This window comes from Sorex araneus, chromosome 2, assembly GCF_027595985.1.
Source record: "Sorex araneus isolate mSorAra2 chromosome 2, mSorAra2.pri, whole genome shotgun sequence".
Classification (NCBI taxonomy): Eukaryota; Metazoa; Chordata; class Mammalia; order Eulipotyphla; family Soricidae; genus Sorex; species Sorex araneus.
The window spans coordinates 27,605,927-27,629,313 of NC_073303.1; the positions used below are offsets into that span (position 1 = coordinate 27,605,927).

At 57.3% G+C, this 23,387-nt stretch overlaps 3 protein-coding genes and 1 non-coding gene across 4 annotated transcripts; 2 read left to right on the forward strand and 2 right to left on the reverse strand.

Annotated features, from left to right (window-relative positions):
* Positions 1-145: 145 nt before the first annotated feature.
* On the reverse strand, positions 146-1,649 carry B3GALT4 (beta-1,3-galactosyltransferase 4). The gene has a single exon (XM_004617725.2). The coding sequence runs from the start codon at positions 1,526-1,528 to the stop codon at positions 392-394; it is 1,137 nt and encodes a 378-aa protein (XP_004617782.2). The 5' UTR covers positions 1,529-1,649; the 3' UTR covers positions 146-391.
* Positions 1,650-2,450: 801 nt separating this feature from the next.
* RPS18 (ribosomal protein S18) lies at positions 2,451-7,232 on the reverse strand. The gene is made up of 6 exons (XM_004617670.2): positions 7,175-7,232; positions 6,684-6,782; positions 3,195-3,281; positions 2,998-3,099; positions 2,677-2,768; positions 2,451-2,564 (listed from the first exon to the last, which is right to left on the reverse strand). Exons 1-6 carry the CDS (start codon positions 7,175-7,177, stop codon positions 2,489-2,491), a joined length of 459 nt encoding a protein of 152 aa, XP_004617727.1. The 5' UTR covers positions 7,178-7,232; the 3' UTR covers positions 2,451-2,488.
* Positions 7,233-7,398: 166 nt separating this feature from the next.
* VPS52 (VPS52 subunit of GARP complex) lies at positions 7,399-22,453 on the forward strand. Its single transcript, XM_004617671.2, has 20 exons — positions 7,399-7,712; positions 8,606-8,690; positions 8,831-8,883; positions 9,599-9,674; positions 9,842-9,909; positions 10,825-11,000; positions 11,220-11,370; positions 11,753-11,853; positions 11,958-12,090; positions 12,186-12,243; positions 12,497-12,630; positions 13,112-13,267; positions 13,618-13,736; positions 13,936-14,059; positions 14,295-14,390; positions 14,471-14,578; positions 14,778-14,843; positions 21,058-21,169; positions 21,460-21,578; positions 21,726-22,453. The coding sequence occupies exons 1-20, from the start codon at positions 7,623-7,625 to the stop codon at positions 21,870-21,872; spliced, it is 2,172 nt and encodes a 723-aa protein (XP_004617728.2). The 5' UTR covers positions 7,399-7,622; the 3' UTR covers positions 21,873-22,453.
* LOC129402883 (U6 spliceosomal RNA) lies at positions 8,024-8,129 on the forward strand. Its single transcript, XR_008628913.1, has one exon. It is a non-coding gene; the product is annotated as a U6 spliceosomal RNA (small nuclear RNA).
* Positions 22,454-23,387: the final 934 nt, after the last annotated feature.

Consider the following 23,387-nt stretch of genomic DNA (forward strand, 5'->3'; position numbering starts at 1 on the left):
CGCCCATAGCTCAGCCTTGTTCTCCCAGACAGACGGTTTCCGAGGCGGCCCGCCCACATGGCCGGGAATGCCTCACCCGGGGTGCCCCACCGGCCGCCTCTCTGCTCCCAGCGCGGCGTTCTGCACTTTGCGCACCACACAGCACTCGAGGTAGAAAGACAACTTTATTGAGGGGCTGAGCCCCTCCTGTTCCCGCACGGCCGGAAGGGACAATCCCGGCTTTTTGCAAGATTGGCTTGTTCTGAATAACCCGCCCTGTGGCCAGCAGGCCCGGCCCTGGGTTTCTCCTGTGCTCCCGGCTCAGACACTGCAGCGCCGCGGGGAGGCGGTGACCCACCCGGCCGGCGGTGACCCACCCGGTCCGTCTGGGAGATCCCGTGGGCCCAGGCTCTCAGCTGTGAAACCAGGCCTTGAGCCGGCACCGGGCGATGCCCAGGGTCCGCTGGAACCAGGAGCAGAAGGGGGCCGTCCTTTCCTCCTCATAGCCACTCACCAGCTGCCAGGCCTCCCGCATGGTCCAGGGGTCTAACTTGTGCGAGGTCAGCAGGATCTTCCCATAGCAGCATCGGTCCAGGGGGTAGTGGGTGGCTCCTGCCAGCCTGACACAGTGGGTGGGGGTGAGGCCGCCTCGGCTGGCGCTCACCCCGATGAAGACATCCTCCAGTGGCAGGGCAGGGACCTGGCTGGCCATGGTCAGGACCAGCTGCAGGGCAGACGCCGACAGGACGTACCCCGTGCCCGAGGCGTACGGCGGGAAGGCGCCGCGGGTGGGCGGCCACTGCTCCTCGGCGACCAGGTGCTTGCTCCCCGCCGCCCTGGAGGGGTACACACGCCAGTGCACGCGGCCCAGGTACAGGAGCGGCACCGGCGGAGCCCCCGCCGTGGGCTGTTCCCCGCGCCCCCGTTCCTCTGCCAGGGGCTCCGGGCCCGTCTCCCGGTGCTCCCCGCGGCCGCCCCGCCGGGCCAGTTCGGATACCAGCTCGGGGACGTTCACGAACACGTCGTCGTCGGTCTTGAGGATGTAGCGGGCGGCGGGGCAGTGTCTGTCGGCCCAGGTGAGGCCACTGAGGGTCTTGAGCGTGAGGTTGCGGTAGGTGTCCACGAAGGCGGCCTGCAGGATGTCCCCCCGGGCCGCCGCCTCCTGCTGCAGCTCCTCCTGGGACGCCCCGGGGGGATGCCCCGGGCCCGGCTGGCCCAGCAGGAAGAGGGTCCGCACGCCGAGCCCCCGGGCCTGGCGCAGCCCGCCCCACGAGGCCCGGATGGCGTTCCTTTGGTTCAGGTTGTGCAGCGCGGAGCACACGAGGATGAGCAGGAAGGGCGGGGCGCCGGGGCCCCCGCAGGCCCCTTCGTTGGCGATGGGGAAGCGCGGCAGGGCCAGCGGGGGCCCCGGCGAGGCGGGCGCGGGCAGCAGCGAGGGCAGCGTGAGGCTCAGCAGCTCCTCGCCGAGCCCGTAGGGGCCCAGCAGGGTCCAGAGCAGGCCCAGCAGCAGCGCGGCGAGCACCAGGCGCCGGGACGGCCAGGGGGGCATGGCGCGGCCGGTCAGCGCGCCCGGCGGCCGGGCCGGGCGGGGGCAGCGCAGGTGCCGCGCGGCCGCCCCTCCGCGCCGGGGCTCGGCCCCATGCCCGCAACGCGGCGCCGCCCGCCCGCACGCCCGCCCTCCGCGGAGGAGGGACCGGCCCGGCCCCGGCCCCGGCCCGCCCTCGGCCCGGGAGCGCCGCGCGCGGGGCCACGCGGCCCGGGCACGCGCCGAGACCCGCACCGGAGGGACGCGCGCGACCCCCGGCCCGCCCCCCGCAGAGCTCTTCCGGGTCGCGAGCCCCGCGGCGCCTCCCGCAAACCCGGAGCTCCAGCCCCACCTAGGGATGGGACGCGGAAGGGACCTGCGGCGGGCACCGGCCGTGGCTCCCCCGCGTCAGGGGCTTACGGCGGCGTCACGACCCCGCGTGCGGCCCAGCCCCTCCGCACCGGGCAATGGGTTCTTCAACCAGTCCAGGCCCGAGCAGAAAGCAAGCCATCACCCCTCAGTGATGCAGCTGTACACTCCAGCAGCAGGAACTCAAGGACGGGCAAGTAACGGCTCCACAGCATCCCATATGGTCCCCCCCCCCCCCGCATGTCCAGGAGTAACCCCTGTGCATCGCAGGTGTGACCAAGTGTCAAGAGTGCTTCAAGACCCTGGGCATTCATCCACTGAGTAGCCAAGTAGGGCTGGAGAGATAGCACAGCAGGTAGGGCGTTCCCCTTGCACGCAGCAGAACCAGGTTCAGTTCCTCCACCCCTCTCCAGAGGCCCGCAAGCTACCCACAGCGTATTCAGTATGCCAAAAACAGTAACACGTCTCACAATGGAGGGTGCCTGCTCGGGCAAAAGGACGACAAGTGAAGAAATATATGCAAGGGATTAGGTGCTGTGTCCCCCATACCCCTCAAAGCGAGAACCACACAGAAATCTTAAGTGTATAAACTTTATTACAGACAGGCCTACAGATTTATTTCTTCTTGGACACACCCACGGTGCGGCCACGGCGCCCGGTGGTCTTGGTGTGCTGGCCTCGGACACGAAGTCTGCAGAATCGAGAAGAATGACAGGTTACACTGATACACTGAAAGAGGGGGGGAAAGGGTGGGTGGGAGCAGGAGGCAGGAGAAACGGCCCAGAGATTCCAGCCCTACGCACCCCCAGAAGTGGCGCAGCCCCCGGTGAGCCCGAATCTTCTTCAGTCTCTCCAAGTCTTCCCGGAGCTTGTTGTCCAGACCGTTGGCCAGAACCTGATCAGAGACGGGAGTGGGTGTTTGTGTTTGCTCTAACAACCACGACCCGGGCAAAGCACTACACCTGTATTTTACAAGTTTTTTTGGGACACATCCGGTGATGCTGACAACTCCTGGTGGCGCTCAAGAGATCATATGGGGCTCCGGGGAGGGAACCCGGGTCAGCGGTGTGTGAGCAAGCCCCTTACCCACGGTGCGACTGCCGACCCCAAGCCCCAGCACACACCTGACTGTATTTCCCATCCTTGACATCCTTCTGTCTATTCAAGAACCAATCAGGAATCTTGTATTGGCGAGGATTCTGCATAATGGTGATCACGCGTTCCACCTGGCAGGAACAAACAAGGGTCAGCTGCAGGTGCCCCCTCCCCGCCCCCCAGTGTGACCTGCCCCCACCACACTCACCCACCCTCCGGCTCTCACCTCATCCTCGGTGAGCTCTCCGGCCCTCTTGGTGAGGTCGATGTCCGCTTTCCTCAACACCACGTGAGCATATCTTCGGCCAACACCCTGAAGAAAGGTTTTGGAACTGGTGAGTCCGAGCTGCGATTCTCCTTACAGTGCCACCATTCAACACAGACACAAAGACCCCGTAAAAATTGGTAAAGTCGCTGAGGTGTAGCGAACCCGGTTCAATTCCTGGCCCAAATAATTGAGGGAAAAAATAAAACCCCCTCCTCCCACCATCCTCAAATCACAGCAGGGAAATGGCAACTCCACGAAGCCTAACCAGGAAACAGAATGGACAGGAATACTTTACCGGGGCCAGACAGTTCAGCGTGGGAACCAACTCTGAGGATTGCTAAGCACCCCAAAACTGTTCAGGGGAGGGGCTGAACCAACAGAGAACCTGAGATACTGGATCTGGAGCTGGGTGTATAAGCCACACCCAACCCTACTGGGGGAACAGACGGGTCATGCAGTGCCTGTAGCAGAGCCGTCACATGCCTGAACCCCAGCACCGTCTGTCCAGCCCCCACCAGGACCCCTTCTCCCCGCCCAGCCCTGCACACGTAGCTGCCGGCAGCACAGCAGAGCTTAGGAAACCTGTGCAGCACGGTGCAGCACCAGAGCCTCCGGATTCTGTCGCTGTGCCAGGAACAGCCAAAGCTTTGCTATCGAGTCACACCCCGACTCTAGTAGTCAGGCAAACAGGACTGACCAAAAGGGGCAGGACTGACACTCATCTGGGAGAGAATAAAAGAGCTGCAAGTCTCTGGGTAGTCACCATATCCCTGCAAACTGGATTATGTCAGTGCCCAGAGATGACCAGGTTCCAGGGGGCTACAGTGTCCAAATTAGAACACAGAGGAACCAAAGCTTACACCTGCAGTGGATCACCAACCCGGGCATCCCCAGAGATGAACCAAACAAATGGGGGCAGTGAGTATGGCGCCGAGTTGAACGTGTTCCTCTCAGAAATCAACCCAGATCCTTTTGGGCAACTTATGGACATGGCACCCCAAATTACCAAGAGGCTGATTCACAAAACATTTAGCTCTTTAGTTTTTCATATCTGATTTGTGGTTTAGGGACATTCTGAACACTGCACTAGGCTTTTCGATTTTAGCATCTGACATGAGGCCCGCACCCAGCTGTTACTTGATACCCTGGTTCTGTGATGCACTCAAAAAGCCCCTATAAGCACTGTGAGCACCACCAGAGCAGATGTATTTTTCTCTTAAAATAAAGGAATGTGGATCAATGCTGGGCATCTCCCCCTATCTCCCCACAGAGCACAAACTCTGATAAGCATTAGCTATGATCTAGAACTCTTATTTTTGGAGGCCATACCTAGGGATGCTGCCAGGGAGCGAACTTGCACTCCTGTATGCAAGGCAAGAGCCCGATCCATTGTACTATTCATCTGGGCCCAGATCTAGAATGTTCTAGCCAGTCTTTTTTTTTCTTTGCTTTTTGGGTCACACCTGGCTCATGCACTCAGGTTATTACTCAGGTGCTCAGGGCACCATATGGGATGCTGGGAATCGAACCCAGGTAGGCTGGTGCAAGGCAAACGCCCTACCCGCTGTGCTATAGTTCCAGCCCCCTGGTCAGTCTTTCTTAAGGTGGTTACTGCTGCAACCCAGGCAGTAGTACCTCAGGTGCAAGTGGGGCTGCTTTGTTCTAAAGGAGACAGTAGGTCAACTGAGTCTGGGCACTCTAATAAACGCATCTAGGAAAGGATCAGTGGCAAAGAATCGTGCAGGATCCTTGGACTCGTCTACCCAGCTTTCTTCAGCCTTCCTTAGTTTGCTGTGGTACTACTTCTTTTTGGGGGCACGACACCCAGTTGTGTGCAGAGGCCACTCTTGGCTTTGCACTCAGGAATATATTCCTGGCGGTGCTGAGAGGCATATGGGTCAGCCAGTAGCAAGGATAATGCCTCACTCTATTATCACTCTGGCTCCCACTTTCCAAACACTCTGCTGCGGTTGCTCAACTGAAGGCGACCTCTAGCACTGAGCAGATTGCAAGTCAGATCACCTGGGGTACCTGGGCAAGTGCCTACCCAGTTTGTCACCGGAGGTGAGACGGCGGTGCCTGCACTGCCACTCCCGAGTACAAAAATACACAATGGCCTCTAGGAAGACCTTTCCCAGCCTTAAGCAGAGCATTTCCTAAGGGATTTACTTTACCACTAACTACAACAAACGGCTCTGGTTAGAAAGTGGCTTGGGTGCTACAGATCAGTGGCAAGCACTTGCCTGACAGTGGGGACCTGGGTTTGGTTCCCAGCACCAGAGACATACCCAACAAGCTTAAAAGCAAATTAGAGGCCAGAGAGGTAACACAATGGGCTCATTATATGCTCGTCCGAGGCCCAGACTGACCCCCAGCAGAGGTGGGAGCAGCCAGATTCCTCCTGGGCATGACCACAAAAGCAGCGGCTCATCACCTTCACCTTTAAGCCGCCTCGGTACAGGTTTGCCTCCAGGTTTGCCTCGCTGGGTCTTATCTCCAGCAGCCCGCAGCATCCCCTGGAGCACCAAAAGGAGTGACTCCCAGGAGTGCAGACCCAGGAAGCCCTGAGCACTGCTGGGTGTGGCCCTCCCCCAGGTTAAAGCAAATACTTATTAACCCCCCACCCTGCCCTACGCTGTCTTTTAAGTGCCACCCTAAGCTGAATTTGCAGCATCTGCTCTGTATTTTCCAAGATTTCCATCTCATCTGCTACACGGACTCATTTAGAAATCAATGAAGCTGTGCTCCCCACAGCATGGGGGGGGGGGGAGAAATCAAGAAAACTTATTGGATCTTTTCAAGTTGAGGCTTCGTTAGTTTTTTAAAAAGCGAACAGACATTCCCAGGGAATCAAGACCAGAGCATTATTGCCTACCAAACGTTGGGCTCTTAAGCTGGGCCTCTGCCCACCCTCGGCCCATGCAGCTATTCTCGCAATGAACGGCCTGATCTCAGAGCAATACAGCCGGCACCCACACAGGCCGGGAGCTGGCTGCAGACCGTGAAGGCAGACACGTTTCCAACATGCTCCGGGCAGCGACCAGGTGCTGGTTCCTGCTCTGGCCGCAGGGAAGTTAACGGTTACCTCCGCCTCCTCCAGCACTGGAGCAGAACACTCAGAAAACTACCCCCGCCCCACTGGAGGTTTCCCTCACACTTGGAAGCCGCAGGCGTTTTTATTGGCCGCCAGATGGACAGAGAGCAGAGTACCTGGGGAGGGGATGAGGCGGCGCCGGAAAACTTCAAAGTTAGTCAACTGGCCAACGAATCCCCTCCTGGGCCTGCAGGTGACACAGTAACCCCGAGACTGCCCGGGGACTTGGCCACTTACCTCTACGGGGGTCAACGTGTAAGGGGCGAAGTCGCCCCCGCCACCGGGCTTTTTTGGGTTAGGTCTGAACCCAAGTGTCACTTAGGAGCCTCTGTTGCTTTTACTTATTTTTTTACCTTAATAGCAGTGATGGCAAAGGCTATTTTCCGCCGCCCATCGATGTTGGTGTTGAGTACTCGCAAAATGTGCTGGAACTTCTCGGGGATCACTAGAGACTGGTGAGAGAGCGGGGGAGAGATCAGGCACCGTGAGCCAGCACCCACGGCGCCATCAGCCTGTCCCCGGGGGGCGAGGGCCCCCCTGGGGCTTCCACAACCCCGCCCGCGGCAGGTCCGGAAAGTGCGACCCCGGGGGGGAGGGCAGGGCTCCCGGCCATTCCGAAATGGACACGGAGACCCCGGCCACGCGCGCCAGCGCCAGGGAGTGACTCTCCTCTGGCCCCACTTCCCAGACCTGGGTGTCTAGAGGCGTCCCTTCGCGGAGGAGGGGTCCGTGTTCCGCACAGACTGTTGCAGGCCCGCAGTATGGAGCGTTTTAGGCCATCGGATAGCAGTGCTTCCCTGCCCCGCTCTCGATGTCGCCGGATCCCCGCAAGAAATCGTCTTACCATGGCGGCGGCACAGCGACGGCGTGTAGGCCTCCTGTGGAAGAGGGAGCGGAAGTTACGTAATCGTTTTATATAGCGAGCGGGCGGAAGAGGCGGGGCCACGGGGTTAAGAACGCTTCCGGAAACTCGGGGGAAAGCCGACTACGGAAGGGCTCGAGGAGGCGCCACAACTTCCGGTGGCAGGGTGTCTCTCTTTTTGTAGTCCGTAGAGTTCTCGGGAGGAAGAGCAGCGAAGGTTCCGGGCGGCGACTGTGGTGCCCGTCGTCTCGCTCCGTTTGTACTTGCTCGAGGTGGTTCGAGCTGGACAGGCGATGAGGAAGTCGCTCGGTTTAACTCAACTAACTATCTGGAAACGGTTTAGCGCAGTGTCAGACAGTAGGCCTTTTCGTTTCACTCCGGCGAGCGAAGCCGTCGGGACGGACTGTTGCCGGAAGTGAGGCCGCGCGGGATGGCAGCCGCCGCGACCATGGCGGCCGCCGCCCGGGAGATGGTGTTGCGGGCCGGGGCGGCAGACCTGGACGAGGAAGAGGGCCCGCTGGTGAGAACGCGGGGCTCGCTCCCCCCCGGGCCCTGGCCGCCCTCGCGTCCGGAAGGCGGAGGCAGTGGCAGGGGAGCGAGGCGACCCGTGTGGCTCCCCGCCCCCCTCTCTGATGGGAGCTTGCGAGGGGACCAGAGGGACCCACGCTCGGGTCCCGCTGATCTCAGTATCAGACCAGAGCCCCGGCGTACGGTAGAGCTTGGCGGGCGTCGGTCCCTAGGGCCGGCCTCTTAAGTCACCTTGCCACTTACGTGGCGGGGCTATCACTCTGGCAGATGAATCAGCCTCGACGTAAGTTGAGTTAAAAACCTGTGCTCTTTCGGCAGCACGGATTCTAAAATCGGAAGGTTAGAGGGAAGGTTAGCATGGCTTCTGCGCAAGGATGACACACACATTGGCAAAATGTTCCACGTTAAAAAAAAATTATCATAAAGGTGGTTGCATTATCCTTAGATGAGTGACACTGTCTAAGGTAGCACCTGGCGTGCAGGTAACTGACCTGTGTTAGCTGCTGTTTCTGGAAAAGCCGGGACTGCTTGGACGAATTGCAAAAGCAGGTGTCTGGGCATCCTAATTCCGCTCTTCCGGCTCCTCTGCAATTCCTAAGTGCATTCATTCAGATCCCCTCGTTGTTTTTATGGTTCTTGTGTCTTTTTGTTGTTGGTTTTTTTTTGGGGGGTCATACCCGGTATGATTCTCATGTCGTTAATGGGTTTACCAACATCAGCCCTAAATAGTAGATGGAGGCAGTTTGGAACTTGAAAATTTTCAGCTCAATCCCAGTAAACATGCCCCCCTCTCCAACACATAAAGAGTTAGGAGTTACCCCATTGTATCTTATTGTTTTCCTCTGTCCCCTTCCTCCCATTTCCCATTAATCTGTGTCTCTCCAGGGGGGTGGTCCAGGTCTTCAGGAGCCGTTGCAACTTGGGGAGTTGGACATCACCTCTGATGAATTCATCCTGGATGAAGTGGATGGTATGTGACAGCCCTGGGCCGCTCTAAGGTGCCTGTGATCTGATGGTGTCGGGGCTGAACATAATACAGTGGGATTGGTAATCCACGTGGGGAGACGCAGTTCTGAAACTGGAACCGTGACGATAAACTTCTATTTCCAGTTCATATTCAGGCAAATCTGGAGGATGAATTAGTAAAGGAAGCTCTGAAAACGGTGAGTCTTTTCCACTACCCTGACTCACCCCTCTCCTTGCCCTCCCCTCAAAGACATATAAGTAGTTGGTTTGTTTATTTGTTTTTGTTTTTGCTTTTGGGCACACACCCAGCAAGGCTCACGGGTTACTCCTGGCTCTGCACTCAGGAATTACTCCTGGCAGTACGTGGGGGACCATATGGGGTGCCAGGGATTGAACCCGGTTGTCCTTGTGCAAGGCACGCACCCTCCCCACTGTACTATCGCTCCATCCCCTATATAAGCAGCATTTGCTCTGGACTGTCACTTGGTGTCTTGCCTTCTGTTCCAGTGTCCTTTCCCAGGCACTTTCTTTTACTTTTTTTTTTTTTTTTTTTTGCCTTTTGGGTCACACCCGGCGATGCACAGGGGTTACTCCTGGTTCTACACTCAGGAATCACTCCTGGCGGTGCTCAGGGGACCATATGGGATGCTGGGATTCGAGCCTGGGTCGGCCGCGTGCAAGGCAAACGCCCTACCCGCTGTGCTATCGCTCCAGCTCCTTTTTTTGGTTTTCTTTTCTGCTCACACTGGGCTGTGCTCAGGGATCAGTGCTGGCAGGCCCAGGGGGACTTATCAGATTCCAGGGATGTAACCCGGGTGGCCTGCATGCAAGGCAAGTGCCTTACCCGCTGTGCTGCGGCTCCAGCCCCTCGCTGGTGCTTTCTCCTGACCTGCTGTGCTCCTGCTGTCCCAGGGTGTGGATCTCCGGCACTATTCAAAGCAAGTGGAGCTGGATCTACAGCAGATTGAGCAGAAATCCATCCGGGATTGTATCCTCCCCCACCGGGAAAGGGGTGGTGCCGCTGAAGTTGGGATTTGGGGTGCAAGTAGCTTAGCGAGGCTGACCCCTTTGCTTGGAGGTTTCAGACACCTCAGGAAGAAATTGCAGGTCAAAGATTTTGACTTCGTGGTGGCGACCTTGACTTTTGTGGGTCAGATATTCAAGAGAGCGAAAACATAGCGTCTCTGCACAACCAGATCACGGCCTGTGACGCTGTCCTGGAGGTTAGTCAGCGGCCTTGGACCTCGGTGCCCCTGAACCAGACTGCTCTCCTGTTGTTTGTTTATTTGGCCCTTCCAAGCCGTGCTTGGCGATTCTCTGCCAACTAGGCCAGCGGTGCAGTGGAAGGGCCCAGGACTGGGGTGCTCGGGCCCTTTGGTGTAGCCATTACCCGGCTCGCCCTGTCAGTTCTCTGAGCCTCCAGGGCTGGGCCCAGTGATTGGGGGACCGTGTGGTGCTGGGGGTTGAACTGGGCTTTGCTACTGCAAGGCAAGTGCTTTAAGCTTTGTAGTTATCCAGCTTCTCGGGTATCTTTTCTTTACTTGGAGGTGGGGGTGGGGCACGCCCTGTGATGCTCGGGCTGTCCTGGCTCTGTGCTCTGGAGTGACCCCTGTGTTCTTAAAAGTACCATATATGGTGCCAGGGATTGAAACCTGGATCAACTGCAAGCACTTGAGTCTCTGTACTTATTATTGTTTTGGCCCAGTTCTCCGATGATATGTTTTAAAAATGTTGTTTTATTTCGGTTGTGGCTTTTGAGAATGCTCAAGGCTCCTCCTGGCTCCGCTCTCAGGGGTCACTCCTCACAATGTCTGGGGACCCTGTGGGGTGCTAGGGATTGGACCCTGGTTGGCCATATGCAAGGCAAGCACCCTACTGGCTGGTGCCGTTCTAAGGTCCTCAGTGTCCGGGCAGGGTGAGAGGGGACAGAGTCGTTCTCAGAATGACGTCACTGACTTTTTGCCGTCCCTGCCACACTAGTAATTGCCAGTGACCTTTGGGGTCCCTCATCCCTCATCACTCCCTGCCCTCAGTGGGATCCTAATAGACACTGGAGACGTTGCCGGGGCTCTGAGGTGGCCCCTGTCCCCTGCCACCCCGATGGCAGCCCTCCAGAAGTCCCTTCTGTCCTTCCCCAGCGTATGGAGCAGATGCTGGGGGCTTTTCAGAGTGACCTCAGCTCCATAAGCTCTGAGATCCGGACACTGCAGGAACAGTCTGGCGCCATGAACATTCGCCTTCGGAACCGCCAGGCAGTCCGCGGCAAGCTGGGGGAGCTGGTGGACGGCCTGGTGGTGCCCTCTGCTCTGGTCACGTGAGTCGTGGGCAGGAAGGGGCCCAGGGTCTGGGCTACAGGTCAGTGGCGTGTCGTTAAGGGCTCCAAGGCTTGTGTTGGTGGGGGCGTGATGGGGGGTATCTGGGAACAGAAACTGTATCTGCGGCTTGACTAGATAACCTGGTACGAGAAGCGTGAGGAGGGAGAGGCTTCTGGTGCCCCCCTAGCTCACCCCCCCACCCATTCCCCACTCCCTAGGGCAATCCTGGAGGCGCCAGTGACTGAGCCCCGGTTCCTGGAGCAGCTACAGGAGCTGGACGCCAAGGCAGCGGCTGTGCGGGAGCAGGAAGCCCGAGGCACAGCGGCCTGTGCGGATGTCCGAGGCGTGCTTGACCGGCTCCGGGTGAAGGTAGGGGAGCGGGGACACCCCAACACCAGAAGGAGCCTGCCAGAATTGCCCTGGTGTTCCCTGGTGGAGCTTTCTGCCTCTGCCGTTACCTGGCAAAGCTCATCCTCGTGCCTCCGGGTTCTCGGAACATTAGGCCAGAGCCATGGCACAATGGGCAGGGCGCGATCCCCAGCATCCCGTGTGGTCCCCCGAGCACCGCCAGGAGTGATTTCTGAGTGCAGAGTTAGAAGTGACTTCTGAGCATTGCTGGCCCCCAAACAAAAAAGAAAAGTGAAAGATTGCGGAAGGGGTAGCTCTTCTGCTCTCTGGCCTCTGCTGCACATTCCCGCCTCACAAATGGGACAGCGGCCGCGTCCTCATGGCCTGGGTTTGGTTTCTCCAGGCAGTGACCAAGATCCGGGAGTTCATCCTTCAGAAGATCTATTCCTTCCGGAAACCAATGACCAACTATCAGATCCCCCAGACGGCCCTGCTGAAGTACAGGTCGCCTCCTAAGACATGTTTGGCGGCGGGGGCGGGGGGGGTGGCGGTGTCTGGTCTCAGGTCGTGCGCCAGCGGGGAGGCTCACCCGGTCGTGGGCCCCCTAGGTTCTTCTATCAGTTCCTGCTGGGCAACGAGCGAGCAACGGCCAAGGAGATCAGAGACGAGTATGTGGAGACGCTGAGCAAGATCTACCTCTCCTACTACCGCTCTTACCTGGGCCGGCTCATGAAGGTCCAGGTGAGGCTGGAGAGGGGCGGCCGGGGGATCGGCGGGAAGGGACTGTCCCGCAGCTCTGGGGAGAGGAGCTGCCCGTTCTCTCTTGTCTTCTCCAGTATGAGGAGGTTGCTGAGAAGGATGATCTCATGGGTGTGGAAGATACCGCCAAGAAGGATATCCTAGAGCTGGGGACCCCCAGGTCCGGCCTCGAGAAGGAGGGGCTCCTGCCTGCAGCCCCACTAAGATGAATGCGCCGTCATTTCAGGGCCCGGGCTGCCCAGGCTCCGGAGTCTGCTCACCGGCAGTGGGGCAGCGGGACCCCGGGCACTGGGAAACGGGGACCTCCAGGCGGGGTCTGGTGGCAGGGGTCCCCCGAGCGTTCGTCCTCCTTGTGCTCCGTGTGCTTTCCCTGACTCCGAGCCGTCACGATTCTTCTCGAAGCCCTCCCTGCGCAGCAGGAACACCATCTTCACCCTGGGCACCCGCGGCTCCGTCATCTCCCCCACCGAGCTGGAGGCGCCCATCCTGGTGCCCCACACTGCCCAGCGGGGGGAGCAGCGGGTAGGTGGGGGAGACGCCAGGCGCGGGGTGAAGCGGGCCCCCAGACGCGCGTGAGGGGGCTGTGGGTGAGCAGCGGCTCGGGCGGGTGGGGGAGCTGAGGTTGCCAGGGAGGAGGGTGGGCTCCGGGCAGCCAGAGGCTGTTCATGCACCCTGGCCAAGGGCAGGAGAAGCAGGCCGCTCTCTGCACACCCCGTCAGGTCCCACTGGGGTGCTCGACAGCCTGCGGGCTCCCAGTAGCCAGGGGTGGGAGCCGGGGAGACAGTGCAGTGGATCAGCAGCTTGACTTGCACATGGCTGACCCAGGCGTGATCCCCAGCACCACCTGCGGTCTCCCACACCCCTCCGGGAGTGACCCCTAAACACAGCCGGGAGGGCCCCAAACACCAAAAGACCAAATATCCAGGCTCGCTGATTTTATGTTGCTGCGCCTGCGTGCTGGTTTGGGGTGCATTGCGCTGTCTCTCCTCCCCTCCCGTCCTAGTACCCGTTTGAGGCCCTCTTCCGCAGCCAGCACTACGCCCTTCTAGACAATTCCTGCCGCGAGTATCTTTTCATCTGCGAGTTCTTTGTGGTGTCCGGCCCGGCCGCACATGACCTCTTCCATGCTGTCATGGGCCGGACGCTCAGCATGACCCTGGTAAGTGCCCCAGGCCTGGGTTTCTCGGCCCATCCCCGAGTGGGGACCCTGCTCAGGACTGTGCCACCAGGATCCTCATTCTGTGCGCACACTGTGACTTCACAACTGCTCCCCCATGCCCGGGACCCTTGGGGAGACCCCCAAAGCCCCTGAATCCTGAGGGACCCGCACTAGAGGCCCGGGGCTCCGAGTTCTGCACCCAGGGGCGGGTGGTCGGGGATCTGTGAGCACAGCATCCTCTCCAGCAGCCAGGGGAGGGCCCAGGGCCGAGCTGGGCATCTTCCTCTGAGAGCCAGTCCCGCGGCTGCGTGAAGGGGAGTAACCTGCTCTCGCACCGTTCCCGCCCGCAGAAGCACCTGGAGTCCTACCTCACCGACTGCTACGACGCCATCGCGGTGTTTCTCTGCATCCACATTGTCCTCCGCTTTCGCAACATCGCCGCCAAGAGGGACGTGCCCGCCCTGGACAGGTCACTGAGCCCTGTGTGTCTTGCACTCCCACCGTCTTCCGTGATCCCGCCCGGCCCCTGGGACCCCCGTATCTCTCTTGCTTTTATCCGCTTTCCTAGCAGCCGCTGCTGATCGGTTTCCCTGCCCCCCTGATCTCGCCCCCTGCCCCCCAGCACGCGTGCTTCCTGCCCGCTGATCCGGTCTGGATCAAACCCACAGGTACTGGGAGCAGGTGCTTGCCCTGCTGTGGCCACGGTTTGAGCTGATCCTAGAGATGAATGTCCAGAGCGTCCGCAGCACTGACCCTCAGCGTCTGGGGGGCCTGGATACGCGGCCCCACTATGTGAGGAGGGCGAGGGTAGCGGGTTCTGGGAAGGCAGGGAGGCTTGGGTTCTCTGTGTGTGTGTGTGTGGCGGGGAGGGAGTGGCAAGCAGCCCCACCGGGATGCCATGGGTCTGTGCATGAGGGTCGCAGCGTGGCAGGGAGGCCAGCCCAGGGCAGGTCGGGCACTGCGGGTTGACCCCTCCGGAAGTGTGTCGGGAGGTTGAGCCGGTGGGTGATCTCCCTCCCCCTCCCAGATCACGCGGCGCTACGCAGAGTTCTCGTCCGCCCTCGTCAGCATCAACCAGACGATCCCCAACGAACGGACCCTGCAGCTGCTGGGACAGCTCCAGGTGAGGCGAGCGACAGGCCGGGGAGCGAGGCGGGGGCCCAGACCTTTGTCCTCGCCCATACCCCGTCTTGGCCCCTGCAGGTGGAGGTGGAGAACTTCGTCCTCCGAGTGGCAGCTGAGTTCTCCTCGAGGAAGGAGCAGCTTGTGTTTCTGATCAACAACTACGACATGATGCTGGCGGTGCTGATGGTAACGCGCCCCCCCTCCCCCCCCCGAGGGCATGGGCGCCCACTGCTCCTGGGCTCCCAGGGGCCACGATCCATTGGTCTGCTCCTGTGTTTCATCCGGATTCTGGGTCGGGTCTGGCATAGCCCTGGGAGGGCGGAGGGAAGTGGCATTTTGGACCCAGTGGCTGCTTCTCACGGGCTTGCCCTTCATCTCCCCCTAGGAGCGGGCTGCAGATGACAGCAAAGAGGTGGAGAGTTTCCAGCAGCTGCTCAATGCACGGACCCAGGTAGGGGCATGGGGCGGGGAGAGCTGGGTTCCACCCTGTGTGCTGTTTCAGTGCAGGGCAGTGAGCTGGGGGTGCAGTGGGTAAGGAACGCCAGGAATGCCAGGACGGGAGTAGCAGGAACTGTTTACAACACGCTGTTATTGGCTTATTCTCGTTCCTTTATTTTTAACAACAGAGGAACGCATCTGCATCTGGGCAGTATGAGTACCGGCCCCTCTGTCGCCCCTTCCTCCCTCACACAGAGCCACCTCTTGGCGTGTTCTTACTCCTGGGAGTCTGGTAGTGGGAATGCCAGAACAATGAGCAGGTTCTTTTTAAGTGTCATTAAGATGGAATCACGGGGCTTATTTTCTGTTTCTCATGCATAGTTCTTGTCCATTTGGCGATGTATATTCTCCTGCTGTATAATGTGACATTCTGTGAGCATAGCATAATATTCTAGGAGTGATCATTGGAGTTACTTTCTTTTAATGTTTGGGTTTTTTTTTTTTTGCTACCTAATGCATTATTTTTTAAACAATTATGGTCCCGTCCCATTCCCCTCTATCCACAATGGGAAGAGAATTATGGTTCTTTCCCATGGGAAAGAGCTTTATTGGCAGCATGCTAGTAGGTTGGGTGATGGTGGATTCATGTCCTCAAAAGAACCACTTCGTCCACGTGGTTTCATGAAGGCGTTTTTCTCAGGAAAGAAGAGGGAAGGATGGATGGGTTGAGGGCCAGTGGGCACCAGAACAAACAGTTCTCCCTGTGCTGACCTCCCGAGGGACACTTCATCTTATCTACAAACCTGAACAGGGAGACCAAAATAAGCCACACTGACCTAGGACTAGGCTTCCGGGCCGACGGGAGACTAAGGCCAGGACAGGTGCCTTGTCTTGGAGTTTGCGCCTCCTGTTTTGTTTGGGCCAGTTTCACGTTTCTGCAGTCTCATGGGATTGGGGCCCCGGGCTCAGATCTGGCTCCTTCCTGCTGATCAGCTCTGGGGACGGTGGGGTGGGGGTGGAGTAGAATTCATGGGCTTGGTAAGATTCCTCTCGAAACATCGGAAGTATCAGTGGTCCTCAGAGATCACTCCTGGCAGTGTTCTGGGTACCATAGGGGGTGCCTGGGATGGAACCCAGTTGGTCATGATCAGGGCAAACTGTACTATTGCTCTGGCTCCCATCTTGTTACTTCTAAGTACTACATTTATTTAGAATTAATTTTTGCTGTTTTTGGGTTAGACCCAGTGGTGCTCAGGGCTTACTCCTGGCTCTGCGCTCAGGGATCACTCCTGAGGGATTTGGCATGTCAGGTATCAGACCTGGGCCAGACGGTGCAAGGCAAGCACCCTGCGTGCTGTACTATCTCCCTGGCCCCAGAATTGTGCTGTGTGGATAATGATTGGTTTAGAGCTATTTCTAGAAAATTCCTCTTTCCCCACGTGATCTGTGGAACTTCCCTGTCACAGAGCAAAACTCAAGACGCGCTTCTTTATTTTTGTTTTGGGGCCATCCCCTGCTGTGCTCAGGGATTACTCCTGGCTCTGCTCAGAGATTTTACCTTGGTGGGACTGGGAGACCACGTGTGGTGCCAGGGATTGAACCAGGCCTGGTCATACGTGGAGTCAAGTGCACTCTTGCTCTGGCCCATCTGTTTTTATTTCCTCCTCCTTCCGCCTCCCTCTGTGCTGTGATTGTGGTTGGGAGACTGGGTTGCACACACACCTGCTGCCGTGTCTGCACAGCTGTTGAATTTTAGCTGAGATGCCTGCTGAGGGATGCTGGAGGTTGTGGTCCATGCCTCCGGCCACAGTGCTCATTGAGGCTTGCCTCCTGGTTCTCCTGGCACATGCACTCACGGGGGTTCATGGTCTTCATGGAGGTGCCTAAGCTCCTGTTGTGCTCACCAAAAAATGCTCCTCTGCACACACAGTGGGGCCCTGTTTCCTGGTCATGGCACTAACACATCTTTTTAGTTGCGGTGCTCACTCATGGCATTCCCCCCCTTTCTTGGTGGCGTTTTCATATACCTGTCTTGGTATAACCAGAAATGTCTCACTCTGGGCCACAACTAGTCGTGCTCAGGCCTTTCTCCTGCCTTTGTGCTCAGTGATCACTTCTGGAGGTATGTGGGCGATCACATGTCCTGTCAGGGATCAAATCCAGGTCCTAGTCACTGCAGTATTGCTTTTTTTTTTTTTGCTTTTTGCGTTACTCCTGGCTCTGCACTCAGGAATCACCCCTGGCGGTGCTCAGAGACTGTATGGGATGCTGGGAATCGAACCTGGGTCGGCTGTGTGCAAGGCAAACACCCTACCTACTGTGACCTACTGTGCTATCGCTCCAGCCCCTGCACTATTGCTTTTGCCCCTTACCGGAAATCTCTAGTGACACTAGGGATCACAGAGCTGCTGGGATCACACTTGGTGCATGTGAGACACCAGGGATTTGAACTTGTGACCAGAGGCAGGTGGCTCAGCCACTGCACTATTCCTCTAGGGCCTTCTCTTCCTCTTTAGATTACTTAGAACACCTAAAGCTAGAGAAATAGGGTTTTTGTTTGTTTGTTTATTTATTTATTTATTTGCTGTATTGTTTGGTGGTAAGTCTAGGGATCGGAGGGAGAGTACAGAATTAAAGCGCATGTCATTCACAACCCTGGTTTGATCCCTGGCACCGTATGTGGTCATCCCCCAACCCCAGCACTGCCAGGAGTGATCCCATCCCTGAGCACTGACGCAGGAGTCATGCTTGAGCACCAAGAGTGGTCCAGATCTTTCCCCCAACACACACACACAGACACACACACACACACACACACACACACACACACACACACATCCCCCTTAATAAACAGCTAGGACATTTACATGTTTGGTATAGCTGGAACCGCCGCAGGCTTCGGTACATACAGTTCGAGGGTGCTGGGACTGGGTGTGGACCCGAGCGCAGGGGAATCCTCTGCTGAGGTGAGCTGGCCATGGTCAGGTGAGAGGACATGGGTGTCCTCTCCCGGACAGGAGTGTCAGCTCTGTGTTCGGCAGTCCGGAGCTCCTGGGGAACAGGTGCTGTGGGGCCTCCTGGGGTCAGGTCAGCCGCCGTCAGTGCTTCCTGTGCGTGTGGGCTGCCGTTTGGTACTGTGGGGAAACTGGTTTCCCAAGAACCCCTGAGCACTCGGTGTGGCCCAAAACCCCCAAAGAAGGAGGGCTATTAGTGCCCGCCACAAATGTCAGCCCTGTGCGGTCTCTTTGATGTGATCTGGAGTTTTCTCCTGGAGTTTTCTGCTCGCAGCATATTGCAGTTACGACCAGCCGTGTTGCAGGTGGTGAGTAGCGGCCCGTGCCTCGGGCCTCCCGTGTTAGGGCAGGTTTCCCCTGGTAACCGAACTTCCCTTTGCAACCCTCTCGGAGTCTGCGCTGTTACATCAGGTTTTTGGTTGGGGACCACACCCAGCAGTGTTCGGGAGGTGCCCTTGCGCTCAGGGACTGCACCCAGGTCTCCGCGTGCAGATATGCACCTGGCCCTTTGCCAGCCCCTCTGCTACGCTGTTGGGAGTTTGGATTGCTGCGTTTAGGCCACTGCCATAGATTGAGTTTGGTTATTGACTCAAAGCGTCACGGACAAAGTTCCTTCATTCTAGGAAGGTCCATTCTTGGAGATCTCCCGTGTCGTATTGGTTACCTGACCACCTTCAGTGGACATAACTGGATGTTTTATAGGACAAATGGAAGAGATTTTACTTGAAAATGGAAGTCGTTTATTTTTATTTTTTTATTTGGGGTCACACCTGGTGGTGTTCAGAGCTTACTCCTGGCGAGGCTCAGGGGACCATGTGTGGCACCGGAGATTGAGCCCAGGCCACGTGCAGAGCAGGCACCCTACCTGCTGTACTCCTCCGGCCCTGGAAGTCGATTATTTTTAAGTGAAATAAAAGCTTCGCTTCTACCTTATGTTTCCTCTCTGGGTTGGGTTTTTCCCTCTGTTTCAGCACTGCTGCTCCTCTTCTTCCTTGGGCCCATTTCCCCCATGATTTGAGTTAGGTCTTATGCATCATACCTTTCGTCTGTATGAGGTGGTTTTTAAAAACACAATGGCGGGGCTGGAGCCATAGCACAGCGGGTAGGGCGTTTGCCTTGCACGTGGCCGACCCAGGTTCTAATCCCAGCATCCCATATGGTCCCCTGAGCACCGCCAGGGGTAATTCCTGAGTGAAGAGCCAGGAGTAACCCCTGTGCATCATCAGGTGTGACCCAAAAATCAAAAAATCAAAAAATAAATAAAAACACAATGGCTCCTCACATTTAAACAAAAATTGTCTTAATTAAAGTAGTATTCAAGTTTCCCCCTTTGTGTCATAGATGAGGTTCCGGGCAGTTTCCATCATGGTCTCTAATGTCACTTTACAATCTTTTCCCTTTTGACAGTTGATTTGCAGAGAAACGGAATCATTTCTTTCTGTAGAGTGGTGTTCAGTGTGAGTTCCATGGTGTGGCTAAACTAACTCTTTTCCCATGAATCTTTAGTTCTCTGGACAGGCCTGGTCAGATTCCAGCAGGTTGTTTTTATAATGATGATCGAGAGAGTGGTGTCTTCATCAGAGACACATAATGTCCTCCTGGCTCTGGCAGCCGGCAGTGATGGCTGCCTTGATCCATTAATTAGATTTCTATCCCTCTCAGTGCCCTGGAGTCTCCGTTCCCTTGATTGTCTGTGTCTGTGTCATTTCGTCTTTTTAAGTTCCAATTTGCTGTGTCATTCTTCAGCCTTTTCCAATCTATTTGACCTTAAAACTTGGGGGTTTTGTTTTTCCTCTCTCTTATTTTTCAAACAGGGTTTTTTTTTTTTTTTTTTGGCAGGGGGAGTGTGGGCTCCCAAGCAGTGCTGGGAGGGGCCGGGCAGTGGTTCGGTGCAGGGGCCTGAGCATCTCCAGGTGGTGTCAGGGATACCGGATCACCTCAGCACTGCCTCCAGGCCACACTGGGCCACACCTGGCAGTGTTCAGGGGACCATGTGGTGCCAGGAATGGGACCTGCGTTGGGTGACAGTCCATCATGACCGCTGAACTGTTTCCCAGCTCCTCTAATTAAGAGATTTGCTATCAGGGGGCCGGAGAGATAGTATATTAGGGTAGGGGTAAGGCACTTGCCCTGCAAGTGGATGGCCTAGGTTCAATCCCTGGCACCACTTACAGTCCCTTGAGTACCACTGGGCGTGATCTCTGAGTGCAGAACCAGGAGTGAGCCCTGAGCATGTCCGGGGGTGGCCCCAGAACAAAAGTGTTTTTGTTTTGTTTTTTTTTTGTTTATTTTTTGCTTTTTGGGTCACACCCAGCAATGCACAGGGGTTACTCTTGGCGGTGTTCGGGAAACCATATGGGATGCTGGGAATTGAACTCGGGTCAACCACATGCAAGGCAAACACCCTACCTGCTGTGCTATGGCTCCAGCCCAGAACAAAAGTTTTATAGGGGCCTGGGAAATGGCTCAAAGGACAGGAGCACTTGTTTTGCATTTGGTTTTGATCCCTGGCACTGCAGGGGCCCTTGAATTGCCAGAAGTAATTCCTGAGCAGCCAAACCAGGAGCTCCCAGGTACCACCAAAAGTAACTCCAAAACCAGTCTAAATAAGAAATTTTATCTAAAAAGTTAGATTTTGTCCTAAGCCTATCCATTCTTAGTCTTGTCAATTAATTTTCTTTGTGTCTCTTCAGTTCTTGAACATTTTATATACAACATACAGTTGCTGTGTATGAAACAGCTCCGATGTTGGCAGTCTTCGCTGCTTGAATTTCATGGTTTTTTGTCTGTGCTGGCACTCTTGGCGGCCTGCTTTCATACGCCTAGTGGTCTTTGAGTTCATTGCTTGATCTTAATTAGGGGTGTCATCTGGACCAAATTGAGGCTTGGGGAATTAAAATTCAGAGAGAATTTGCCTTTGCTTTTGCACTGAAGAGGAGAGACCGTCTCTGCGGTCTCACCCCCGTCTTTGTAGGCCCCTCTTAGAGGTGTTTGTGAGAGTCCGGGTTCTACCACCCCACTCAGGGCTGGTGTCAGGCTGGGTTTTCTGAGGGAGTTATTTCCGCTTCCCTTCTGGGGGTCCTCCTCTCCATCTTCCTGCCCCTCTGCTCCCACCCCTGGACTGTAGTAAGGATCCTGCCCAGTCACGATGCAAGAATCGGGCAAATCTGCTGGTGCCAGATGGTTTGATTCTGTATGTGTGTCTTTCTTCAGGAATTCATCGAAGAGTTGCTCTCTCCCCCTTTTGGGGGCCTGGTGGCATTCGTGAAGGAAGCCGAGGCTCTGATTGAACGTGGACAGGCTGAGCGACTTCGAGGGGAAGAAGGTACGAGGACGGGGTCTTTGGGTAGGGCCCGTGGTGTGAGGACTAGGAACCACCCATGAGCGACTGGAGACGGCACAGGAGGGGAGGTCGGGTAAGGGAGCGCCCTTCAGGTGCAGGCCACCCTGGATTGAATAGGCCCCAGTCACCCCTCTGGGTGTGGCCCCAAAACCAAGGGGAAGTATTAGAATGAGGGAACCGAACAGGAAAAGGCTGGCAGGATACCCAGGGGACGGGCTTAGTGGGGTGTCAGAGCATGCAGCCTGATCCCTGACGCTTTCCTCCTCTCTCAGCCCGGGTTACTCAGCTGATCCGGGGCTTTGGCAGTTCCTGGAAGTCATCGGTGGAGTCTCTGAGTCAGGATGTCATGCGGAGTTTCACCAACTTCAGAAATGGAACCAGTATCATCCAGGTGATCGGGAGCCCCCAGCTACCTCTGTCCCTCTGTTCCTGGTCTCAGTCTCATGCCAGTGACCCCTCAGCCTCTGCTGCCCAGAGTTCTGCATGAGCTCGGACCTGATTCCTCCCCGTCCTTCTCTCTCTCTCTCTCCCCGCCCAGGGCGCCCTGACTCAGCTGATCCAGCTCTACCATCGCTTCCACCGGGTCCTGTCTCAGCCCCAGCTCCGCGCCCTCCCGGCACGCGCTGAGCTCATCAACATTCACCACCTCATGGTGGAGCTCAAGAAGCACAAGCCCAACTTCTGAGGAGCGGGACCTGGGGAGCCACAGTCTTCTCATGGACCTCAGTGCCCCACCCTGTCCCCTTCTTTCCCGGGGGCCCCCTTCAGGTCTCCCTTGCCTCCCGGGTCCTGGACGACATGCTTCCGCCACCTTCATCCCCAGGATGCTGCCTCATTCGGACGCTGGGGCCCCTTGGCTTCTGGACCACCCAGTGTCTTCAGATGTTGCGGGGTCACTTCTCCCTGGACTCAGAATGACATTTCTCATTGTCCTTGTTTTGTCACCTCTCCTCCCTCTGCAGCCCTCACTACCCCAAGGCTCTTCTCCCCCCAGCAAAACTGTTGCTGCGTCAATCTACTGTTCTCTCAGCTCTGATTACCATGGCCTAAGATGTGAAAACTCAGCTCGAGAATTAGTGGGGAGGGAGCCTGCCTGGCCGGAGCCATTGATTTCCCCACACACACACACTCTCTGCCCTTCAAAGTGATTTCCTTTCTGTAACTTTTTGACCTCAGATCTCAGCAACCTGAACACTAACCACTGCCTTCCTGGCGTGAGACTTGCTCCAAGGTCAGTCTGCAGAAAACAGTAAATATTTAATATGATGCAGCACTCTCTTCCTGCTTTCTCCTTCCTGGTGTTAACCAGCCCATAGTCCCCCTGGTGTTGCTCGTAGGCCAGCACTGGTGTGAAAGCAGGCTGGTTCAGCGCTGCAGCATGGGGACGTGGCCCCAGACACGCCCTCCTCACCTTGGGGCTTGTGCCATATATCATGGCTGGTGGAGAATGTAGGTGAGTGCTGAGAAGGGGGATCTGGGTGATGAAGGGGTCCCAAAGTCACCTTGGCTCCCTGAGGGGGCGCTTGTGTCTCAACTGACTCTGGGACTGTCTCCTTCGCCGCAGTTCCCTGGCTTCTGTCAGGGCCCCTCGCAGAGAGCTGTGGCACCTACTGTTCTCATTGTGCATCCTACCCATTTTGTTTAACTTGGAATCTGCCGCTGCCACTGCTGCTGGGCTCATCTAGAGCAGAAAGATGCGGGGAGGTTGCAAACAACAGGGGAAACGGCCATTTGGGGAATCCCAGCTCGGCAGTCTAATAAATGATCACCTGCACCCACGGTGGAAGGCAAAGGAATTTTCACCCCTCGCGCAGGTCCGCTGAACGCAGGACCCGGTGTGCTAGCCGCGCGCCCGCGCCCGCAGTCACAGCCCCCTGATTGGCTGCCGTGGAGGAGGGCGTGGCAGGGCCCGCCTCCTCGCGCTCCCGCCCTTTTCGGCGTTCCGCCCTATCTTTGAGAGCAGTGCTCCGATTGGCTCAGGGCAGTGTGTGTCAAGGCCCCCAGAAAGCGGACTCTGACTGGCCCGGGAGCCTCGGCGGGTCCGAGACGGTGTCCTTAGCTCACCTCGCCCGTCACCTCCGCTCTGCCCTCCTCGGCGTCCCTCCGCCTCGTCCTGCCCGTCTCGCGGCCGACCTTCCCGGAGAGCGCGGCCCCGCGCCGCCTCCGTCCGGGCCGGCACCTGGGCCCGGCGTCCGCGGGA